Source organism: Sceloporus occidentalis, unplaced genomic scaffold (assembly GCF_023333645.1).
Source record: "Sceloporus occidentalis isolate IW3139 unplaced genomic scaffold, rSceOcc1.0.p SCAF_175, whole genome shotgun sequence".
Taxonomy (NCBI): domain Eukaryota; kingdom Metazoa; phylum Chordata; class Lepidosauria; order Squamata; family Phrynosomatidae; genus Sceloporus; species Sceloporus occidentalis.
The window spans coordinates 1,295,150-1,314,814 of record NW_028317155.1 but is presented as its reverse complement, the minus strand read 5'-3'; the positions used below and the strand labels follow the sequence as shown (position 1 = coordinate 1,314,814).

Genomic DNA, 19,665 nt, shown 5'->3' with positions numbered 1-19,665 from the left:
TGAGGATCACATACCCCAAAAACGGTGAGTCTGAATTAAAAGGCTGCTAAATGCTGTCGTGTCAAAGGACCGTTGTTTCGGGCGTCGCAGAAAACGTCCCCTGTCACAAAGGCATTATGCTTATAAACAGGCAGTAAATTTGCCGGACATTTCAACCAGCTTCTCACAAATATAACATGTATAGACTTAATTGAGGTATATGTAAGGGGGTATATATGCAGTGGTGTGTTTTGTGTGCGTGCTGCCCCAGCCATATCTGCCTTATGATTTTGTCATCAAGGCCTACAACCCTGTAGATGTAATATACACATTGTTATCCTGACAGTCCAAAACACTGTGTGTGTGTATAATAGTTTGGGGGGTTAGTGTGTATATGCTATAGTTTTAGGGTCAGTGTAAATATGTATAGGGCCAGTCAGTGTGTGAGCTTTATATACTCCATATGGACAAAATTATTGGCACACAGCTTTTAATTATTAAGTTCAGGTGTTTCAATCAGTGGCCCATTGCCTAGGCACACAGTCTGCATTTACAAACGTTTTTGGAAAAAAATGTTGTTCTGAAGAGCTCAGTGAATCCCTGCTAGATATTACAGTCAACTGTAAGTGGTATTATTGGAAAGTGGAAGTGTTTTAGGAACAGCAGCAACTCTGCCACAAAGCAGATGGCCATGTAAAGTCAGTGTGCTGAGGTGCATGGTGCTTAAGAGTTGCCAATGCTCTGCCAGATTCCACCGGCTTTAATAGCAGCACAAAAACTGTGCTGTGAATGAGTTTCCATGGCCAAGCAACTGCTTGCAAGCCGTCACTGGACTCTGGAGCAGAGAAAACCTGTGGAGTTGTGAATTAGGCTTCCCTCTTTGGCAGTCTAATGGGTGAGTATGGGTTTGGCGGATGCCAGGAGAACCTTGACTGCATAGTGCCAACTGGAAAGCTTGGTGGAGGAGGGATAATAGTATGGGGCTGCTTCTCAGGGGTTGGTGCCCCTTCAGTGATGGGAAAACGTAACACTTCCACATACCAAGAAATGTTGGACAATGCTATGCCTCCAACTTTGTGGGAACAGTATGGGGAAGACCCTATTCTATTCCGGCATGGATGTTCGCCAGTACACAAAGCAGAACTTGACTGTCCTGCACAGAGCCCTGACCTCGACCCCATCGAACACCTGGGATGAACTGGAACAGCGATTGGGAGCCAGACCTTCTCATCCAATATCAGTGCCTGACCTCATAAACGCTCTACAGGATGAATGGGCACTCTATACGCTATGTAATTAATGCAAGAGTCAATGTGTGTTTGGTGTATGTTGTTTGATAGTGAGTGTATTTATCAATTGGTAACTTGGTTATCAATTTATTAAATGGATTAATGTTTTCAATTTATACATTTTTTTTATTAAATTGATTATATTTTCCAAATATTTCATGTTGATCAATATTTCACTTAACTTTTTTCTATTTGTTACACATTTAGTGAAATCTTTATTTTCTATAGGGTGGGGACATATTTCTTAATACATGATTGGGGCGAAAAACAATCTCCTATGTTTTTTGGCTGGCTCTTAGATCCAAACCCAATACCCTTAGATGTACATGCTGTAAAAGTAGTACAAGGCTGGACAGGGTACAGTTTCTCAACTAAGTAGCTCTGTTACAGCACACTCTAATTTCAGTGTGTTTTGGACATACATCCCAAATTGGCAGTCTCATTTAGTTACCAGGAGCATTACGGCTCCTTTAATTAGTATCCTTAAGTCATGCACAGCTGGAATGATTGTTTACTCCCAAAAATGAATAGTAGTATTTTATTTTGGTTTTAGTTGACATTTTACAGGGAATGGCCAACTTGCATTACTTTTTCCCAATTATATTGTAAAACATGTTGGCAAACTGATACATGGTGTGTTTTTTTTTATTTTAGATTAAGTGAATATGGTGCAAAGATGACTTTGCTTCTTAAGTACTTGATATGCTATATAAAATGTTGTCTGTTTTCTTTTTTTAATGCCAACCATGCACTGGTTTGCTGACTCAAAATTCCAGCAAAATTGCAAATTCAGTGTATGGGCATAAGGGAGATCAAGGGCAAACCGTGTCGCTTGATCTAATGTTACTGTATATCACTGTCTGGGAACGCATGAAGTCGCTACAATGCACCAAAGCATAACTTAAATCACTTGCTTTTTATGGGTTCATCTTCGTGTTGGGTATCTCTGACAGTCTAGTGGTTAGGAGTGCGTTACAAATTACCTTGTGTGTCAGATTTATTTTCTGATGGGCTGATACAGGGAAATCTGATTTATATTCAGTTTCAGGCATGCAGACTCACGTGAAGTGAGAAAACGGGAAGTACTTCTGATGGGTGCCTATGTGTTCCCTGGTCATGTGACACAGGAGGAATCACTTTGTGTTCACGCACAGTAGTCCTTCCTGTTTGCTGTCGGCCTCCCCCTTTTGCTTTATATGGAAAAGCAACCAGTTTAAAGCCTTCAATGTTCTTTCCAGTCTTCAGCTTCAATTCAACAATGTCATTTTACAGCGTTGTACATACAAATCTGTAAACCGCAGTTGGACACTTGCAAGTATTCTATTTTTGCAATTAAAGAAACCCTGACAGCAAAGCCAAGAAAGAGAGTAACTTTTCAGACTGGTTACCCAGTTGTAACCATTAACTGTAACCCCTGCTCATATTTCCATGGAGGAAAACCACTAAAATAAAAACATTATCAATTTTGTGTTTTAATTAAATAAAATAGAAATAAGCCCAATAGGGGAGTCTTTTTGCCATTAAACAAAACTAGTTTTTTGTTTGTTTTTTTTATTTTTTCGGCTGAGTACATCTTCTTGTGCCAGTGTTTTTCTGCACTAATTTAAGCGTGTGTTGAGGATTTTACCCTTCTTGTAATATAGCTACCAATTATGCTGATGCTTCATGAAGTACAATAATAAATCAAATATCTCTATTGCTATTCTTAAAGGACATTTTAAGCAGATACTACTTTAACCGTCCATTTTTTGTAATCCAAATATCTTTAACAGTGTTGCCTCTTTTTTTTTTTTTTTTTCTTAATGAAAAGTTACTCCTGGAATAGACTGTATATTGAAATTGAGTAATGTAAAGAAGTGCTGTATGTGCATGAAAGTATCACTTTTTTTTTTTATTTTGTATAATGCTTTTACGGTGTCTTTTGTATAGTAAAAGGCTTAATTTTGCATCAAGGATGCAGAATCAAAAACTTACCTGATGCATGTGGCATTACAAACAGAAATCGCCTGCTTGTGCATTTTACATATGGGAGAATGTCTTGTTTTATCATGATAGAAGTGTATTTTTTAACATGTAGTTAAAAAGTTCTCATATGAAATTCTTATTTCCACAAATACATTTTTCCTGTAGTGTCTTTGTGTAGCATTTTGGCTTTCGATAAGCACTTTGAACACACTGCAACCAACATATGCATTGAATTTCATGTAAAAAAAAAAATTTCCTTAACCCCCCCTCCATTTTATTGTAAAATGTGTTTGTTGGCAAGATGTTGCATCAGATGTGTTGTAGCTTTTCATGGGTGTGGGTTGTATGTATGTATATGTGTGTGTGTGTGTGTATATATATATATATATATATATATATATATATTACACACACACACACACACACACACATTCTGGCCAATCTCCCCATATGCATTTGTCGTCCCCCCCCCCCCCCCCCTTGCTCTCCATACTCTCAGCCAGCCAGCTCCAGCGACTGGCCATGGGAGAGTTCAATTCAGTGAAGGGGGTATCCTAAAAAGCAAGTCCTTTATTGAAGTGTCAATAGTGACTATTTAGGGAAATGTAAGTAAGTAAATAACGATAAAAATCATGTAAGAGGGAAGTGCAAGTGGGAAGGATATTTTAAAGAGGGAGACTGATGTAAGGACATGTTTTACTTTACTGAGAATGTGGTAGATGAGTGAAACCTCGTCCCAAGTGGTACAGGGGATTTAAACATATATCACATATGCATAGAGACCGGTGCAGAATGTTTTTACAGCAGGATCCATGGATAGACTAGTTAAGAACTTTTTGACGTATCTGCCATTATGTTCTGTGTTTGTTATAAATCACTGGTAACGGTGGATGACAACCGTCATTGCGCTTTAATTAGTACTTTGTGGAGGAAGTTTTGCTGCGTTTCCATATGTATTCAGTGACAGCCACTTCCGAAATGATAAAATAGGCATTTTTAATTCTGACTTAAAATGTTAACTTTTTAATTTATCTTAAATGGTTACAGGTCTCCCTCCAAGGGACGGTCAGAGTTTGTGGACCGGGATGGATGATCAGAAGCCATCCAGCGAGGACAAAGAATCAGAAGCATCAGGTAGTAACTGATGAGAAAATGTGCAGTGGTCTGTCTGACTTTGTGCAGTTATGTTTGTGCCTCCAAGTCATAAATCTGACCCTCTGAAGAATTACAGCATGAGCTTTGACTATTATCTACTGTAAAATGGGATCCTACGTGCTAGTTGTGTTATCCTGTCTTCGGCAAATGATTAGGCTACACTTATAAAAATGTTCACATATCTAGGATTTCTGTTGGCCAAATTGCTAACAAATATACCAATCCCTACATGTATGTGACGTGCATTTCAGGTACAGCTTTTGAAACCCATGTCCCCTGTTTTTGTGTTTTTTTGTGTTTTTTTATATTATTGAATCAAACTGTTATCTGGATGCTGACTAAATTTTTACTGGGATCTTTCCCCCTTCTATTCTTTTGTGTAAGCTGATGAAAATGTGTCCAACGTGGCTTGTGAGGCAGAAGGTGATGAGTGTAGCAGTCCAGTGCAGACCGATCCAGCTGGAACAGATGATGGTCTTCCTGAGCCAGAGTGCATCAGGTACTGTGAATTGCACTAGGTCCGAAGAAACAATGCATGCGTTCGACAGAGTCTATTAAACGTGCGAGGCTGCTGCTAATGACACAGTATTTCCAGAACTAAATAAATGGTTTTCAGCAAGTGTCAATATATCGACAGTGACAGTGTAATAATTGTTAGCCCACTGGCGTGTGCAGAGAAGATACAGTAAGGCTAAATCAGCAATGTAATGTGTGCACGCTAGCTGAACATAAATTATATATACACACACACACTGCTGTGAAGAAGTGAAACATTTAGATTGTGTTCCAAAAAGACATGTTTATTTTTATCATTTAACAAAGTGAGGGAACGGAAGAATCAAATCAATATTTAGTTATATAGTTAGGTGTGTGATTAAATAATGATACCTAACAGGGTGCTAATCATCAATTTGATGTGTATGTCGCAAAAACAATCATTAACTGAAACCGAAACAGCTGTGTAGGAGGAATAAAACTGCGTAAGGAACAGCCAAACTCGCTAACTATGGGAGGTTGCTGAACTACAGTTTAATGTCAAGTTGTACACCAAGGCAACAAGACAATGAAGTTGTACTGTGTGGTGGAGCACTAATACGCGACCAGAGTATCTCAGCCAAAGTCTCTCCCTTTTGCACATAGTGTCTAGTGATCTATAACTCCTCATCCAAACATCAGTCAAAACTTGAAGGGGGAAAACAAGGCTCAGGTTTATTCAGCAGGACTCTTGTATTTATAAGTGAAGAACTAGGTGAAATACAATATCCTCCACTCCTGTGCAGCCCAGGTGCCCCGCTGTGAAATGTTCTGGTGTACAGAAAACAGGGTTCCCCCCCAGGGCCCCTTAATGGACCTCCTGTTCCCTGAATAGCATCCTGATTGGAGGCTTTATGGGGGAGGGACAACCTGTCGAAGTTTAAGCAGACCGCAGTGGATTCACGATCAGCCCAGGAGTTCCAGGGGAATCCTACTGTCCTCTGGCAAAGTAAAAGTTGGAATGCTCTGCAATTCCTGATCACCCTGTGATAAGGACAAGGTGGTTAAAATAAACCTGTGGGGACATTTAACTAACATACAGGGACAACGTTCCTAGGTGCTCAGCAGATATGCAGAGTTTCTTGGTTTGTCCAAGTCAGGCGCATGGTGCCCTCATAGCGGGTTATTCTGTAGGCGTCTGGGTTGGGCAGACCAGACTGGGTTTCCCGATCACCCTGTGTGGTATAGGGTACTGGGAAGCTGAGAAAGGAGTTTTCCCATTAATGTACCACAGCCCCCCCTCTGAAACTAAAACCTACCACCATATGTCCTCAGTCTCAGGAAGTTACTGTGACATTGGGAAGGTCTCGCTCAGGCAGAAATTTGAAGGCAGCTAGGGTTTCCAGAATGTCAGCCAAGGAAACAGTGCAGCAGGTGAAAGACACATCTTGCTTCCCTTCACAATCAAAACATGACCAGCAGTGCCATCAGCTCAGCATTGGCACAAAACCGTGCAATCTTGGTATACCCATCTACTGTCTGGAGAAGTCTGAACAGAAGTGGTCTTCATGTAAGACCTTCTGCCAAAAGCCATACTTTCCATGTGGAAGGCAAAGTGACTATTTACGAGAAACACCGGAACTGGAGTGCAGAAAAATGGCAGAAGGAGAACGGTACAAGAATGAGTGCTTGCAGGCAACATTAAAGCATGGCAGAGGTTCCTTACAAGTTTCGGAATCCTGGAATGGCCCTCACAGAGCCCTGTTCTCAACATCGAGTCTGTCTTGGATTACATGATATGAGAGAGAGGCAACTTATTCTGCCTAAATCCACAAAAGAACTGTGGTTAGTTCTCGAAGATGAACAACCTACCTGCTAAGTTCCTTTTAAGAAAGAAGAAAAATGTCTTCTGTTTACTCAGTTTGCGTTTTGTGATAAAAATGAACTATTCACATGTCTTTTTAAAAAGATTCTTGCGTATTTTTGTTTTTTTTACACTTGCCTAAAACCCGTACACAGTACTGTATATAAATAGATGACACTAATATTACTTTCAAAATTTGACTCATATTTCAATAATGTTTATCAATATTTCTTTTAACAGTGGTTCCCAGACAAAGCGCTGTGCCCTTTGCAACTGTGGAGAGTGGAGTCCGCAGGGACAGCGTGAACTTGTGCGCTTTGACCCTACTCCAGGTCACCCAGAGATGATCCCCGACTTTTGTCAGGCCCCAGCTATTGACACACAGCACCCTGACCCTTCCATAATTGGATTTGATGAGAGTGTGTCTCCAGAAGACCTCTTTGAGCCAACAGGTTAGAAGCAAGATCGTTGTAGGAATAACTTCTTATGTTTGATTATGAAGTATGTTAGGTCTTTCTTTGGCAGACAATGTGTGTGTTTGTGTATGTATGTATGTGTGTATGACGTTTTATTTTCCTCCCAAAGGACATTGCTGGGTTCATCACTGGTGTGCATCTTGGTCATCGGGTGTCACAAATGTGGAAGGAGTTGGACTAACCAATGTGGACATAGCTGTATTCTCAGGGATATCACAGGTATGTATGGTTCTGTAATTAACGAGGGAATATATTCTTTAGAGGGGGGGCGAGATTAAGGAACCTTCTAAAAAAAAAAAAAAAAATGGTGGTTATTAGAGGAAGAATGTATATTCTGAGCATCAAAGACCAAAAATCCTTAACGTTTAAGATGCAACTGAGTAGATGAGTTTAAATAGCTGTCTGTCAAAATATTTCTCTGTTCTTGTGTAATCTTAATGCAACCCTGCTGCATGTTTTTTTACAGAAATGTGAATACTGTAATCGGATGGGTGCTACTGTTCAGTGCCACTCGACAGGGTGTTCGCGCCGATATCATTTCCCCTGTGCTGCTTCGGGTGGATCCTTCCAGTCAATGAAGACCTTAAAACTGCTGTGTCCAGAGCATATTTCAGAAGCTGTTGTATTTGGTTAGTTTGAAATTATAATCTGCGCTAGTTCAAGTAAATGGGGCAAATATTAAAAATATAACATGATTAAGCTTGTCTGGTTTTATCTAAAACCTGGAAGTTTGTGTGGGATTATATATGAACGGAGAAGTAGAGTGCAAGCAGCTCCCAGCATTGAAAAAAATTACACACACACATGCTTTTATAATCAAGTGTGTTGCATGAGCTTTGACTAGTATTCTATGGCACAGTCAATCGCAGTGAAGGAAATCGTTTGCATATTGCTAACATTTCTCTTTCTATCACAGATGACTCTCGCTGTGTGCTCTGCGACGGGCCTGGTGACCTCACAGACCTTCTTTACTGCACTAGTTGTGGGCTACACTATCACGGCTCCTGCCTCGAGATCACAGTCACACCTTTAAAACGCTCGGGCTGGCAATGTCCTGAGTGTAAAGTGTGCCAAACTTGCAGGTAAATGGTTTGGTTTTTTCCTAGGTATCTTATGCTTGATGTACGATAGATTATCTCTGTGGTATGAACAAGGAACACATGTATTTTTTGCACACAGCAAACATGTCTATTCTTCTAATAGGATTAAGATGAACACATTGCACCTTCAAGACAATGTAACACATTCTGTAACTGGTGCTTCTCAAGGTTTTTTGCAAAATCCGTGTGAATAAATTCAAGTATGCCTCCATCCAATATGCAGCAAAATATCTGTTTATAAAGAAAATACATGTTTCTCAGTGCTGCACAATGGACTTGGATAACAGGCATCATTTCATGATTTGACACACTGGCCAGTCTCTCTTTAATTAGCTTTTGGTATTCCATAGACTTGACTTGGATGTTTAAATTACTGAATGGATTACAACACTATTATATTTCTAAAGGCATACATTCAGTAAATATTAGCATTAATAACTCATGGTGGTGCATTGTGTGTATGTGTGTATATATAGATATAGGTATATATCTCTCCATGTGGGAAATGCCAGCAGTACCATTTTGCTGTGGGACAGACTTTACTCTTCTATAAATAGCAGTTATGATCTGGACTCTTGGTTATCTATAACACTGGTTAATGTTTGTTTATAATCATTTCTCTAGAGTAAACAGCCTCCTTTGTTATAATTTTCATCCATTTAGGCACCCTGGTGAGGACTCAATGATGCTAGTGTGTGATGCTTGTGACAAGGGATATCACACCTTTTGTCTGAAGCCAGCTATTGAAAGCCTGCCCTCTGACTCGTGGAAGTGCAAGGTAACGGTACCAACATGGAGTGAGCTTTTTTTGCCTCTACCTCTTAGTGTAGTGATGATACGGTCACAGATGGGAATCGTGTACAAAAGCATACAATGAAAAACCTTATTGGGTTATTGGCTTATTAGCCACAATTAGTTGAAAAGACAAACCACCCATTTGCCACCCCAAACCTAGCCTAAAATGCACATTGTCATGGACATGTCAAATTAATTTGGTCATAAGTTATATTTCAGTACCCAATGTACCTCTTCACAGAATTGCCGTGTTTGCCGGATTTGCGGGTCTCGGACAACGCAGTTGGGGCCAAGCTGCCAGTGGTACGAGAACTACACTGTGTGTGAAAGATGCCAAGAACAGAAAAGTCAAGATGACACATGTTCCCAGTGTAATCAGCCTGGACCAACCAAGACAATGGATCAGTGCTCCAGTTGCAAGAAGTAAGCTTAAGAAGGAGATTTTTGGCCTTGTTTTGTCACGGTTGTGATAGATGTAGCAGATTCTAGTTTTGTTGTAATTTTTAAGCACTTGTATACATTTTATGCAAAACCTAATATCTCTTTATGACAATGGATTAGATTGCCTCTGTTGTGTATATATAATTGGCAGTTCAAAGAGATTTTAGAACACGTTGGAAGGACCACGAAGGGAAAATGGGTATATAATGGAAAAGGTTGCATATGAACTATGGTAAAGGTTCCCTTCAACTACACTACTGCTAATGCAAACTTTTTTCCCCAATACTTGTAGGCTCTATCACACAAGTTGTGCACAGGCTTCTAACTTTCCATCTGATGGGGAGTGTCTAAGATGCAGTAAATTACAACCACTCACACAGGATAAAGAAGAGCTCATCAAAGGAAGGAAGACCCCCGATACAGCAGTATCAGAATGTGAAGCCAAACCACTAGGTATGCACCAGGGCTTATTAAGAGGGGCTGCCGTACAGTTTTATAACACAGCTTAAAGCAGTTTTAAATGTAATTGCTTCTTTATAGGGATGCCTGATCTGGATCCTCAAGAGGACAAAGGGCTGCCTCAAACATCCAGTTTGGTGGAGACTCCTTCAGAAAGTTTATTGGAAGGTAATCAGCGTCTAGTCTAGTCTTTACAGACCCTGGAAAAACTGTTATACAAATCCCTGTATGCTGGCATTACAATTGCTAATGATGTCTCCTCTTTGCAGACGTTTTAACAGCTGAAGAAGATACCCCTTCTCCATCTTCAGAGAATGAAGCTGCTGAAGCTCTTCCTATGACTCCATTACTGTCAGTGGAAACTAGAAGTCCACCTCCGCTTGAAGCAGAACCTTCACCTCAAGAAAGGATATTGGATATCTGTCCTATGCTTGATGAGGCTCCTGTACTTGTGACTGTGGAAGATGAAGATATGGATGTAGATGCTGAAAATGTTCAGGAGTTTAAGAATGACAGTATACCTCTTGCTCCACTTAGCCCTACCCTTAAGGCTTCATCTTTTACCCAATCAATTTCTAACAAGGCGAACACAAGTCCAACCGAGGAAGGTGACAGACTAAAGGATACTGCATGTATGGATGAAAACCCTAGCCAGGATCCTCCAGTTGCAAAGGGAGATGTATCAAATAGTTGCTTTCAGCAAACGTCTCTTTCTGATTCCGAAATGCCCCTGGACGCAGAAGAGCCTCCTATTCAGTCAGTGACTGAAATGTTGACTACAGAAAATACATTAAGTCAAGAGACTGGGGATTTTTCTTCAGAAAATGTGCAGGTGCCTATTAGGTGCACGATAATCAAATCTGATATTGTCAATGAAATCTCCAATCTTAGCCAAGGGGATACAACTGGTAGCTTTCATGGCTCTGACACAATAGGGTCTCCAGATCCCGAGGGCGGGTCCCTCTCTATGGATATGTGCTTGCATAAAGAGGATGAATCCTTGCGCCTATGCACGGACTCTATGCCAGAGACTGATGACTCGCTCTTATATGATCCTTCTGGTGGAAAATCTGATGGTGATAAATCACGCCGCAAGAGCTCTCCGGGACGCTCAAGGGTGAAACATGTAAGTAAGATGTTTTGGTAATGATGACCTGGGCCCTCTAGGCCATGTTGCGTTGGTCCAGAAAGCAAGATTATATTTTTTTTCATTTATTTTTTGTGCAAATGCTTAAATGCAGAAGCAGTGTTCTTCTGCAGAATTTGTTTGTACTTGGAGCCACTGAACCCCAAATAACATGTTGCATACATCGGTATTGTTAATAAGAGGTCTTAATTTTTTTTTTCAACAAGAAACTTAATTTTGAAATATTATGCTATCCCCTCAACAATGTAGTTTCAATCTGTTCTTCAATAATCTTTTATTTTGTTCTTTAATAAAAGTTCAAATCAGGAATGTGCTGTCAAGCTTAGAATGATAATTCTATCAGAAAAAAAAATTATATATAGCATCGAGAACTATTTTTACATCATTATAAGATAAATGTCTTTCTGCATCAACAGTAATGGGCAATTAAAGCCAGCCCTGCTTCTATGCTTTTAGGAATATAATCCTTACGATCGCAATTTTTTTAATGAGCAAGATACACAAATGCATAGTATTTCTATCACTACAACGTGTCGCCTTTCCCCGCATCTGTTAAGGGTTTCTTTTAGACCTGCTGGATAATCTTCTTATATGGTAGCATTGCTACTGCTTTGAAAGGTTGAACTTGATAGACGGTCTTCTTTTTTCAGACTTAATAACTATAAGTTATGGTTGGTGATAGAGATGCATAGGCCATAGCCATGCTACTCATGCCTTTTCTTTGATATTGGTGGCGAGTGTTTAACCCATATCATATAAAACCTGCAAAGTAGATAAAAATGCTTTATTTTCCCCTCAGATTGTGTATTGGCCACTGAATGTTGTCTAAGGCCCTTTTTATGAACACAAATGTAATGATTCTTTGGGCACATTTGTCTGAGCTCATACCAGCTAAGTCAGGCTTGCCCTCAGCATGAAGGAAAGGTCCAAATTTGAGTTGACTCGGCTCCATTTCCTCCAGTTTTGATGAGCCCGGTGTTTGGCTTGAGCGGCATCTCTGTCCAGCTGTCTGTTGTCCCATTCAGAACAAAAATGATACAGTAGAGTGAACTAAAGGCAATATTTGATATCTGTTGTGCTTGTTGCACCTCCGTTTGGTCACAACTTTGCTTTAGTGGCATTGTGTATTATAAAACCGACACTTCTGGCTTTGCTGTCGCCTGAACTAACTCCAGGTTCTTCTAGCTCGTCAAATTTTACCATGGTTTTGCTTAATGGCTGGACTGCGGAGCTCAATATAAAAAATGTTTGTTTAGAGAAGATTCTTGACTGTTAATCCAGGGATCCCATATTTCTTTGTAAGCTTTTGCCAGTTACCCATGCTCACTTGTTAAAGGTGCTGTTCCATTTCAACATTTAATTGCTGTCTCTAGCGTGTTAAGCACATTTCTGTGATTTGACTTTTTTTTTTACATTTTGCCAGTATTATGAATTAAACAAGATTTTTCGTGAATAAATGTATTTTTGGAAAGGGCACTTCTGCAGAGTCAAGGCAACAGCTTCCTTCTCTGTGTTGGTTGCTCCCAGCCAAACATGGTATTTATGGAATTGTTTCTCTGTGTTATCCAAAAACGTGTTCATAGCAAGAATATTCCCGCTTTTACATAGCGTCAGACCAAGAACTTACTACCTCATTTCCCGTTGCACCTTCTTTAAGCACGTGGTAAACAGGCCGATAATACTGCTTCTGCTTTCAGTGTGATAAAGTACTAAGAGAGTCTGTTTCTGGGAGCATTAAACACCGTCTACCAGTAGACCTGGGGTCAAAATAGGCAGGTGGCTTGATTAAGCTTATTGGCTCATATCGCTAGTTAATACTATATGTGCCCATGTCATTTAGTCTTTTGGGTGCTTTGCTTTTAATGTTGTTTTCCAAAATACTGTTAGGGTCGGAGCAGCAGCTTCCCTGGTAGGAGACGGCCCCGTGGAGGCAGTAGCACCAGTAATGGCAGAGGCAGAGGAAGATCACGACTGAAATCAACAACATCTTCTATAGAGACTCTTCCAGTAAGAAAACTCTTGTTTTTGTGTGAAAGCAGTATAGCGGCATTGAATGAATGAAACTGGTTATTCCATGTTACATTCCATTTAGTCTAAAACTATAAATTTATTGCCATGTTTCATCTGTCCACTAAATGATTGTACTGTTGCTCTTATGTTTTCAGATGGCTGATGTTGAAAGTTCTCCTGGTAAAGAGGAGGAGGAAGAGGAAGATGATACCATGCAAAACACAGTGGTCCTCTTTTCCAACACGGACAAGTTTGTACTTATGCAGGTGAGATATATTGATGTGTACCTCTTTTAGTCTTGTTGATCTGATTTTTGTCTCTTTTGTGCCTCATGTAATTGTATTTTTATTTTATTTTTTGACCCATAGGATATGTGTGTTGTGTGTGGCAGCTTTGGTCGTGGCCCAGAGGGGCATCTGTTGGCGTGTTCCCAGTGTTCCCAGTGCTATCACCCTTACTGCGTGAACAGCAAGGTAGGTATACCTGTGTAATGTAGGTGCTTCTCTATAGTATAATCAGGCAAGTTTGGGTTATGTAGAGCTTGGATTTATATTAACAGCTTAATACAAAGTAAGAAGGTGTGTGCGTGTACAGGTGTCATGAGTTTCATGGCAGTTGTGATGTTAGCTAGCAGTCCTGGGCAGATTTACATAGTTTAACAGTTGCTGAGTTATTGAATTCAGCACATTTTAATGATTGTGATTTATTTATTTTTTTTAATTTTTTTTTTTGTTTTGTTTTGTTTTCCTCATTGTAGAGGAAGAGGTAGGGATGCAACTGTATAGTATATACCATCCAAAGGGGGTACCCACTTACACTTAACTCCCTGTCTATGCTATGCATTATGAAAGCTAAATCTTATGCACCTCAGCAAGAAGGCCAACATAATGCATAGGGAAGGTTTTGTAAGAATTCACCGCGCTAATGAAATTATGCATTGTGCAGTCATCTCAGCCCTTCCTCCAGAACAATTCATCTGGGCCCTTTTTATTACGTAGATAAGCTTAATCTGGAACTCCCCAGCAAATTCCCGGTTTATTAAATAAACCCGTAGCGTTCAATATCTGATCTTAAAAAATGTAGGTGCCAGTTGTGAAATGGCATGACCCAGAGCTTACTTGGCTTCTAATATTTTGTCAAGGCCTGATACTATTGTATATGAAAGTCAGAATTTTATTTTTTTTCCTCCTGGGAAATAAACTTTGGAGAATACATTATATTGCGTGAGAGAGGTGTTGTGGCTATTTCAATTGAGGTGCTCCCAGAAATCTTAATATATGAACTTGTGTCAAGTTCAAGGGTGGAAAACATCCAGTAAATAGAGAGAAAAAGTATCCACGGTTCACATGAGCTTTTGGTCAGATTTCTACCATGGCTTCTGGTACCACGCATAACCCTTTAGCAGAGCTTAGAGCTGTCTATCTGGACCCAGTTGGATTGAGTTGTGTATTTTGAGTTCATGCGGGTGTCTTGTCTATTTAGCAGTTGAAAGTGACGTGGGATTATAGTGTACCTGGAACATTATTTTAGGGCTGAAACAACTAATCGATAAAATCGATTATCGATAATGAAAATCGTTGTCAACGATTTTCATTATCGATTAATCGAATCGATTTTTATCGATTATAAAAGGTTTTTTTCAGAGCAAATGCTCTGAAATACTCCTCTCCTTATATAATCCGACCTCAAACAGAGATCGTATTATGACACTAGAATCCAGATCCCCCGCAACGCTGCATGGGACCTGGATTCCCCTCACTGTCGGCCGGTCTCTCACTTCCGTCTCTCTCCCCTCTCCCATACACCCCTCAGACTCCTCCCCCTCCCATACATCACTCCGCCTCTCTCCCGAGAAGGGCAGTAACGGAGGCTGTCTGTGCGCATCGTGCAGACCCCCACCGGCTGACAGGGGACAGCCTCCGTTACTCACCTTCACTTATGCTGAGGCTTCTATGAGGCAGTGAATGTGCCTGTCAGTAACGGAGCGGGTAGAGAGGCAGAGCGGTGTATGGGAGGGGGCAGGAGTCAGAGGCTCCTCTCCCTCCCGTACGGCACTCTGCCCCTCTACCCGGCTCCCTGGTGTCTTGTGAGCCTCCGTTGCTGACAGGAGGCAGAGTGGAGTATGGGAGGGGTGGAGGAGGCAGAGTGGAGTATGGGAGGGGTGGAGGAGGCAGAGTGGAGTATGGGAGGGGGGGAGGAGGCAGAGTGGAGTATGGGAGGGGGGGAGGAGGCAGAGTGGAGTATGGGAGGGGGAGGAGGCAGAGTGGAGTATGGGGGGTATTATGAATTTCAGGGCATATAGGGGGTATAAGGCATATCAGGGGGCATAAAACATATCTGGGGTAAAAGGTATATCAGGGGGCTCAGTTGCATATCACTGGCATATAAGAGGTATAAGGCATATATGGGGGCAGAGTGGCAAGCTGGGGGTCAGATGTGCATAACCGGGGGCAGTTTGGTAAATAAAAAATTTAAACAAGGCTTTTTTCTCAGTTTTTATTAAATATGAAAAATAGTTAACATATGAATTAATATTTACTAATAAGTTTGTATTAAAACCTAGTTTGAGAAACACTGCGTTTGGGTTCTTGTAGCTTTTATTATTATGTCAGTAAAATAAGGTGAATAGAGAGAGAGAGAGAGGCCATTGCAATAAAGAGATGAAAGTGTAAATTGTATGTTTTTTAGTACATTATTTTAAATTGAAAAAAATATATAATTTTTTTTATCCGATTAATCGAAAAAATAATCGGCCAACTAATCGATTATTAAAATAATCGTTAGTTGCAGCCCTACATTATTTATTTATCCTCCCTCCAGATTACTAAGGTGATGCTACTGAAAGGCTGGCGTTGTGTGGAGTGCATAGTCTGTGAAGTGTGTGGGAAAGCCACAGACCCCTCTCGTTTACTGCTCTGTGATGACTGTGACATCAGTTATCACACATACTGTCTGGACCCACCTCTGCAGACCGTGCCCAAAGGTGGCTGGAAATGCAAATGGTAAGTGCATAGTGTAGTGTACCTATGTAAACTGTAACCTGCACGTAAATATGGTTTGACAGGCATTAACTAGAAAAGTATATCTCTCAACAAGATGCATTGACTTCTCCATCCTATTCTAGGTGTGTCTGCTGCATGCAATGCGGAGCGCTCACGCCAGGGTTTCGCGCTGAGTGGCAAAATAACTATACACATTGTGCACCTTGTGCCAGTCAGTTGAACTGTCCAGTTTGCCACGTCAAATACCAGGAAGGAGATCTTCTCATCCAGTGTCAAAACTGCGAGCGGTAAATTGCGTTTTTTGTTTTTTTTCTTTTCAATTATCTATTTGTCGTTTTCAGAATTCTAAATGTAATATTTGTTCACGCTGTTGCCCATAGATGGTTACACGCAGTGTGTGAGAACTTGTTCACTGAAGAGGAAGTTGAGCAAGCTGCGGATGAAGGGTTTGACTGTGCCTCATGTCGACCTTTCATTGTAAAGCCAGTGGGTAAGTGGCAAAATTAGTCGCATTGTCTTTCTTAAAAACATTGAGTAGTTAATCTGATCAGATACATATCCAGCCTTGTATTAAGAAAGCATATTTGGTCATAGTGTAAACCTTTTATTACATTCCTGTGTCCTCAGTTCCGGTCATTCCTCCTGAGAGTCCAGTGAAAATTAAAGAACCAGGTAAAATGTGCTTGTGTAACGGCCTTAATTTTATTTCAAACTAAGTTGTCAACGTGGTGAGCATTTTTTAAAACTTTTTGCATTTTCTACACCTTTAGAGCCTCAGTACTTCCGTTTTGAAGGTGTTTGGTTAACAGAGACTGGTATGGCAGTTCTGCGTAGTCTCACGTTGTCACCTATTCAAAAAAAGAAGCCTCGACGTTCGCGGATGTGTACTGGGGGAGAGATCTTCTTGGATGGGCCTGAGCATGCAGCATCAGAGGAAAGGAAGGAAGGGGAGCTTGATTGTGAGGATCAAACAAAAGACGGTGAGTGTTGCTTAACAAAACCTTAGCAACACTATTTCTTCCATATTCAATCTTTGCATCTTCTGGGCACTTCTGAATTTCTTACATGATCTTGTTAGGCTGCATTGTTGAAGCTATGGAATGTGATATCAAGACGGAACCTCCTGGAAGCCCTGAGCGCGAGGCAGGAGGGGAGCTAGAGCCGGGGAAAGGGATTGATGACACAGAAGATGGGAAGAAAAAGAAAAGAAAACCTTACAGACCAGGTATGTTTTAGCCATATGCTGTTTAGTTTTTATTTAGCATTTATTATGGATAGTCTGGTATGTAAATGTTGTTTGACTGCTACCTGTTCATTTTTCTTCGTAGGTATTGGTGGCTTTATGATCAGACAAAGAAAAACCCACACTCGGTCAAAGAAAGGGCATGCAGCATTTTTGGAAGCCTGTCGGGAGAGCCAGAATCAAGACATGCACATGGATGATGGTATTAACTCCTAATTTCCAATAGTGCAATGTACTGCTCGGTTTTTCTTATTGAGCAGGCTGTGTGTTAAGGTTGCTGCTGTATTATAAGCATTTGTTCAGAAGTTAGTGTGAGCGAGAGAGAATATGGAGTAAAGTACTTTCTAATGTCTGTTTTGCAGTTGCTCCCCTTGAGACTCCCACAGAAGGTGGTGGAGAAGCTGCAGAGGCAGATGAGAAAAAGAAAAGGAGAGGCCGGAAAAAGAGCAAGTTGGAGGATATGTTTCCAGCATACCTGCAGGTGAGCCGTGGTGGCAGGCTCTGAGTAGACTGCATTATAACTCTGAGTCAAATTGCCTGGTCCGGGTATGCTGCCTTGATACAAACTACCCCCAAAAGCGGTTGGGCATTGAGTTCTGGAGCAGTAGGCCCACCACACGGTGCCCACTTTTAAGGAATAAGGCTCTAGACAACATAGGAGCTCATTTTTAGGAATGCTGTCCTTTTGTCAGACCTAAGGCAGCACATGATTTCAATACTTTACTATCAGATTCCATTCCATAGGTACAAACTACGGTTTTATTGTGCTCAGTTGCTTTTGTAATATCTGCAGTAACTTCTATCTACATCTATCTGTCAGACTTTAAGGGAATCCCTGCTGCTGACAACTATAAGACAAAGCTTTTCTTAGGCATTTTAAGGGCTGCAGACGAGTGCTGTCCTGTCGGTTCTCAAAATAATTCAATGTTTGGTCCACCAAGTGGCTGCATTTGTGGAGAGTTATTAGAATACCCACGTTTCCTCAATGCTTTCCTCAAAATCTCATCTTCCAGCCAGCTACACGATTAATGAATCTGTAATGCTTTGGAAACTTTGAACAGTTGTTTAAACCAAAATATGAAAAGCCCTGGTGTCCTAAAGCATGGAGTTTTTTAGAGTCTTCCCTAATAACGTTGCATCCAAAAAAGGCAGAGTCTATAGTCTATTCCATTCTTTTTTCCCCTGGTGCTGCTTAACTGTAACCTGTAGTCCTAGGTTGTAAGGACTTTTTTATTTTTTAGGGTAAAAATAAAGATTACATGTTTGCTTTTTACAGAATAGGAAAACAGCCCTTTAATTTGGATTTTACTTTTTGAGATTTTTGCAATTGCTTTTAAAATGAAACAAATCAAATCACACAAAAAATGTTCCCCAGTCATGTGACAATTTCAGCCTTGAAATATATTTTCTCTACATATATGTAAGAGGGATTCTCTTTTCACAGGAAGCATTTTTTGGGAAGGAGTTGATGGATATTAGTAAGCAGGCTCTCCTAGCTGCACGGCCGCTAGTTCAGAAGGCAAAGCCTGTGCCGTGTCTCCCCTGTCCATCACTTGGTGCAACTGCGCACCCTTCACAAGTACCCCAACAAGCCACAGGTAAGTAATACAGTAATAACAGTCAAATGTTTGGGTTGTGATTGTATTTTGTTGTAATTCCGAGATTCCTTATGATTAACCTTCAATTTTATCACTTGCCAGAGGAGACTGCCATCCCAGCTACTTCCTTACCACCCGAAGAAGCAGACGGCAATGAGACAAAAGCTGAAAATTCAGGTGTGCTAAACTTTGTCACTATTGGGTGGTGAGGGTTTTGTGGCAATTACTGTACCTTTACCTGAAAAGATTGTTTGTAAAAAAAAAAAAAAAAAAATCCTCACCATTTGCAGTTGAAATATCAGGCATAATTTTGAAGGAGTAATGACAAGGAGATTTTTATGTTTAGTAGAATCCACAGAGTTTTTATTTTGAACGTTGGGAGTGCTACATTTTGGATAGGCGATCAACTCCTGATACCATTTTCTGACAAGTGGACAAATAGTGATTTATCTGCCCCTCCCCGCAGAGGATACGTCAGCGACTGAGACCTCGAATGTTGCTGCTGTTACCCACCCCGGAGAGAGAATCCCAGTGCTGTACCCAGAGGGAGCCCTCGGCTCGGATCTGGATAAAATCTCCACGGAGGGTTGGTCTCTTCCCTTCTATCACTTTCTCCCACCCTTTTTCTATGGTGTGTGATATTGAGCTGTAGGTGCCTTTTTTCTCTC

At 40.7% G+C, this 19,665-nt stretch overlaps 2 protein-coding genes across 2 annotated transcripts in view; both read left to right on the top strand.

The window, feature by feature from the left end:
* The first annotated feature begins 4,318 nt into the window (after positions 1-4,318).
* On the top strand, positions 4,319-9,524 carry LOC149279034 (histone-lysine N-methyltransferase 2D-like). Its single transcript, XM_089501508.1, has 8 exons — positions 4,319-4,367; positions 4,773-4,887; positions 6,967-7,178; positions 7,312-7,421; positions 7,669-7,831; positions 8,119-8,284; positions 8,966-9,080; positions 9,339-9,524. Exons 1-8 carry the CDS (start codon positions 4,319-4,321, stop codon positions 9,522-9,524), a joined length of 1,116 nt encoding a protein of 371 aa, XP_089357634.1.
* Positions 9,525-10,850: 1,326 nt separating this feature from the next.
* LOC149279033 (histone-lysine N-methyltransferase 2D-like) overlaps positions 10,851-19,665 on the top strand; it is a 33,117-nt gene continuing 24,302 nt past the window's right edge. The window contains exons 1-15 of the mRNA XM_089501506.1: positions 10,851-11,123; positions 13,032-13,151; positions 13,310-13,420; positions 13,523-13,627; positions 15,975-16,156; positions 16,279-16,443; positions 16,537-16,646; positions 16,784-16,828; positions 16,927-17,136; positions 17,235-17,381; positions 17,485-17,601; positions 17,762-17,880; positions 18,844-18,997; positions 19,100-19,174; positions 19,464-19,583. Of these exons, the coding sequence (XP_089357632.1) occupies positions 10,965-11,123; positions 13,032-13,151; positions 13,310-13,420; positions 13,523-13,627; positions 15,975-16,156; positions 16,279-16,443; positions 16,537-16,646; positions 16,784-16,828; positions 16,927-17,136; positions 17,235-17,381; positions 17,485-17,601; positions 17,762-17,880; positions 18,844-18,997; positions 19,100-19,174; positions 19,464-19,583 (1,939 nt within the window). The 5' untranslated portion in view covers positions 10,851-10,964. The remainder of the gene's footprint in view (positions 11,124-13,031; positions 13,152-13,309; positions 13,421-13,522; positions 13,628-15,974; positions 16,157-16,278; positions 16,444-16,536; positions 16,647-16,783; positions 16,829-16,926; positions 17,137-17,234; positions 17,382-17,484; positions 17,602-17,761; positions 17,881-18,843; positions 18,998-19,099; positions 19,175-19,463; positions 19,584-19,665) is intronic.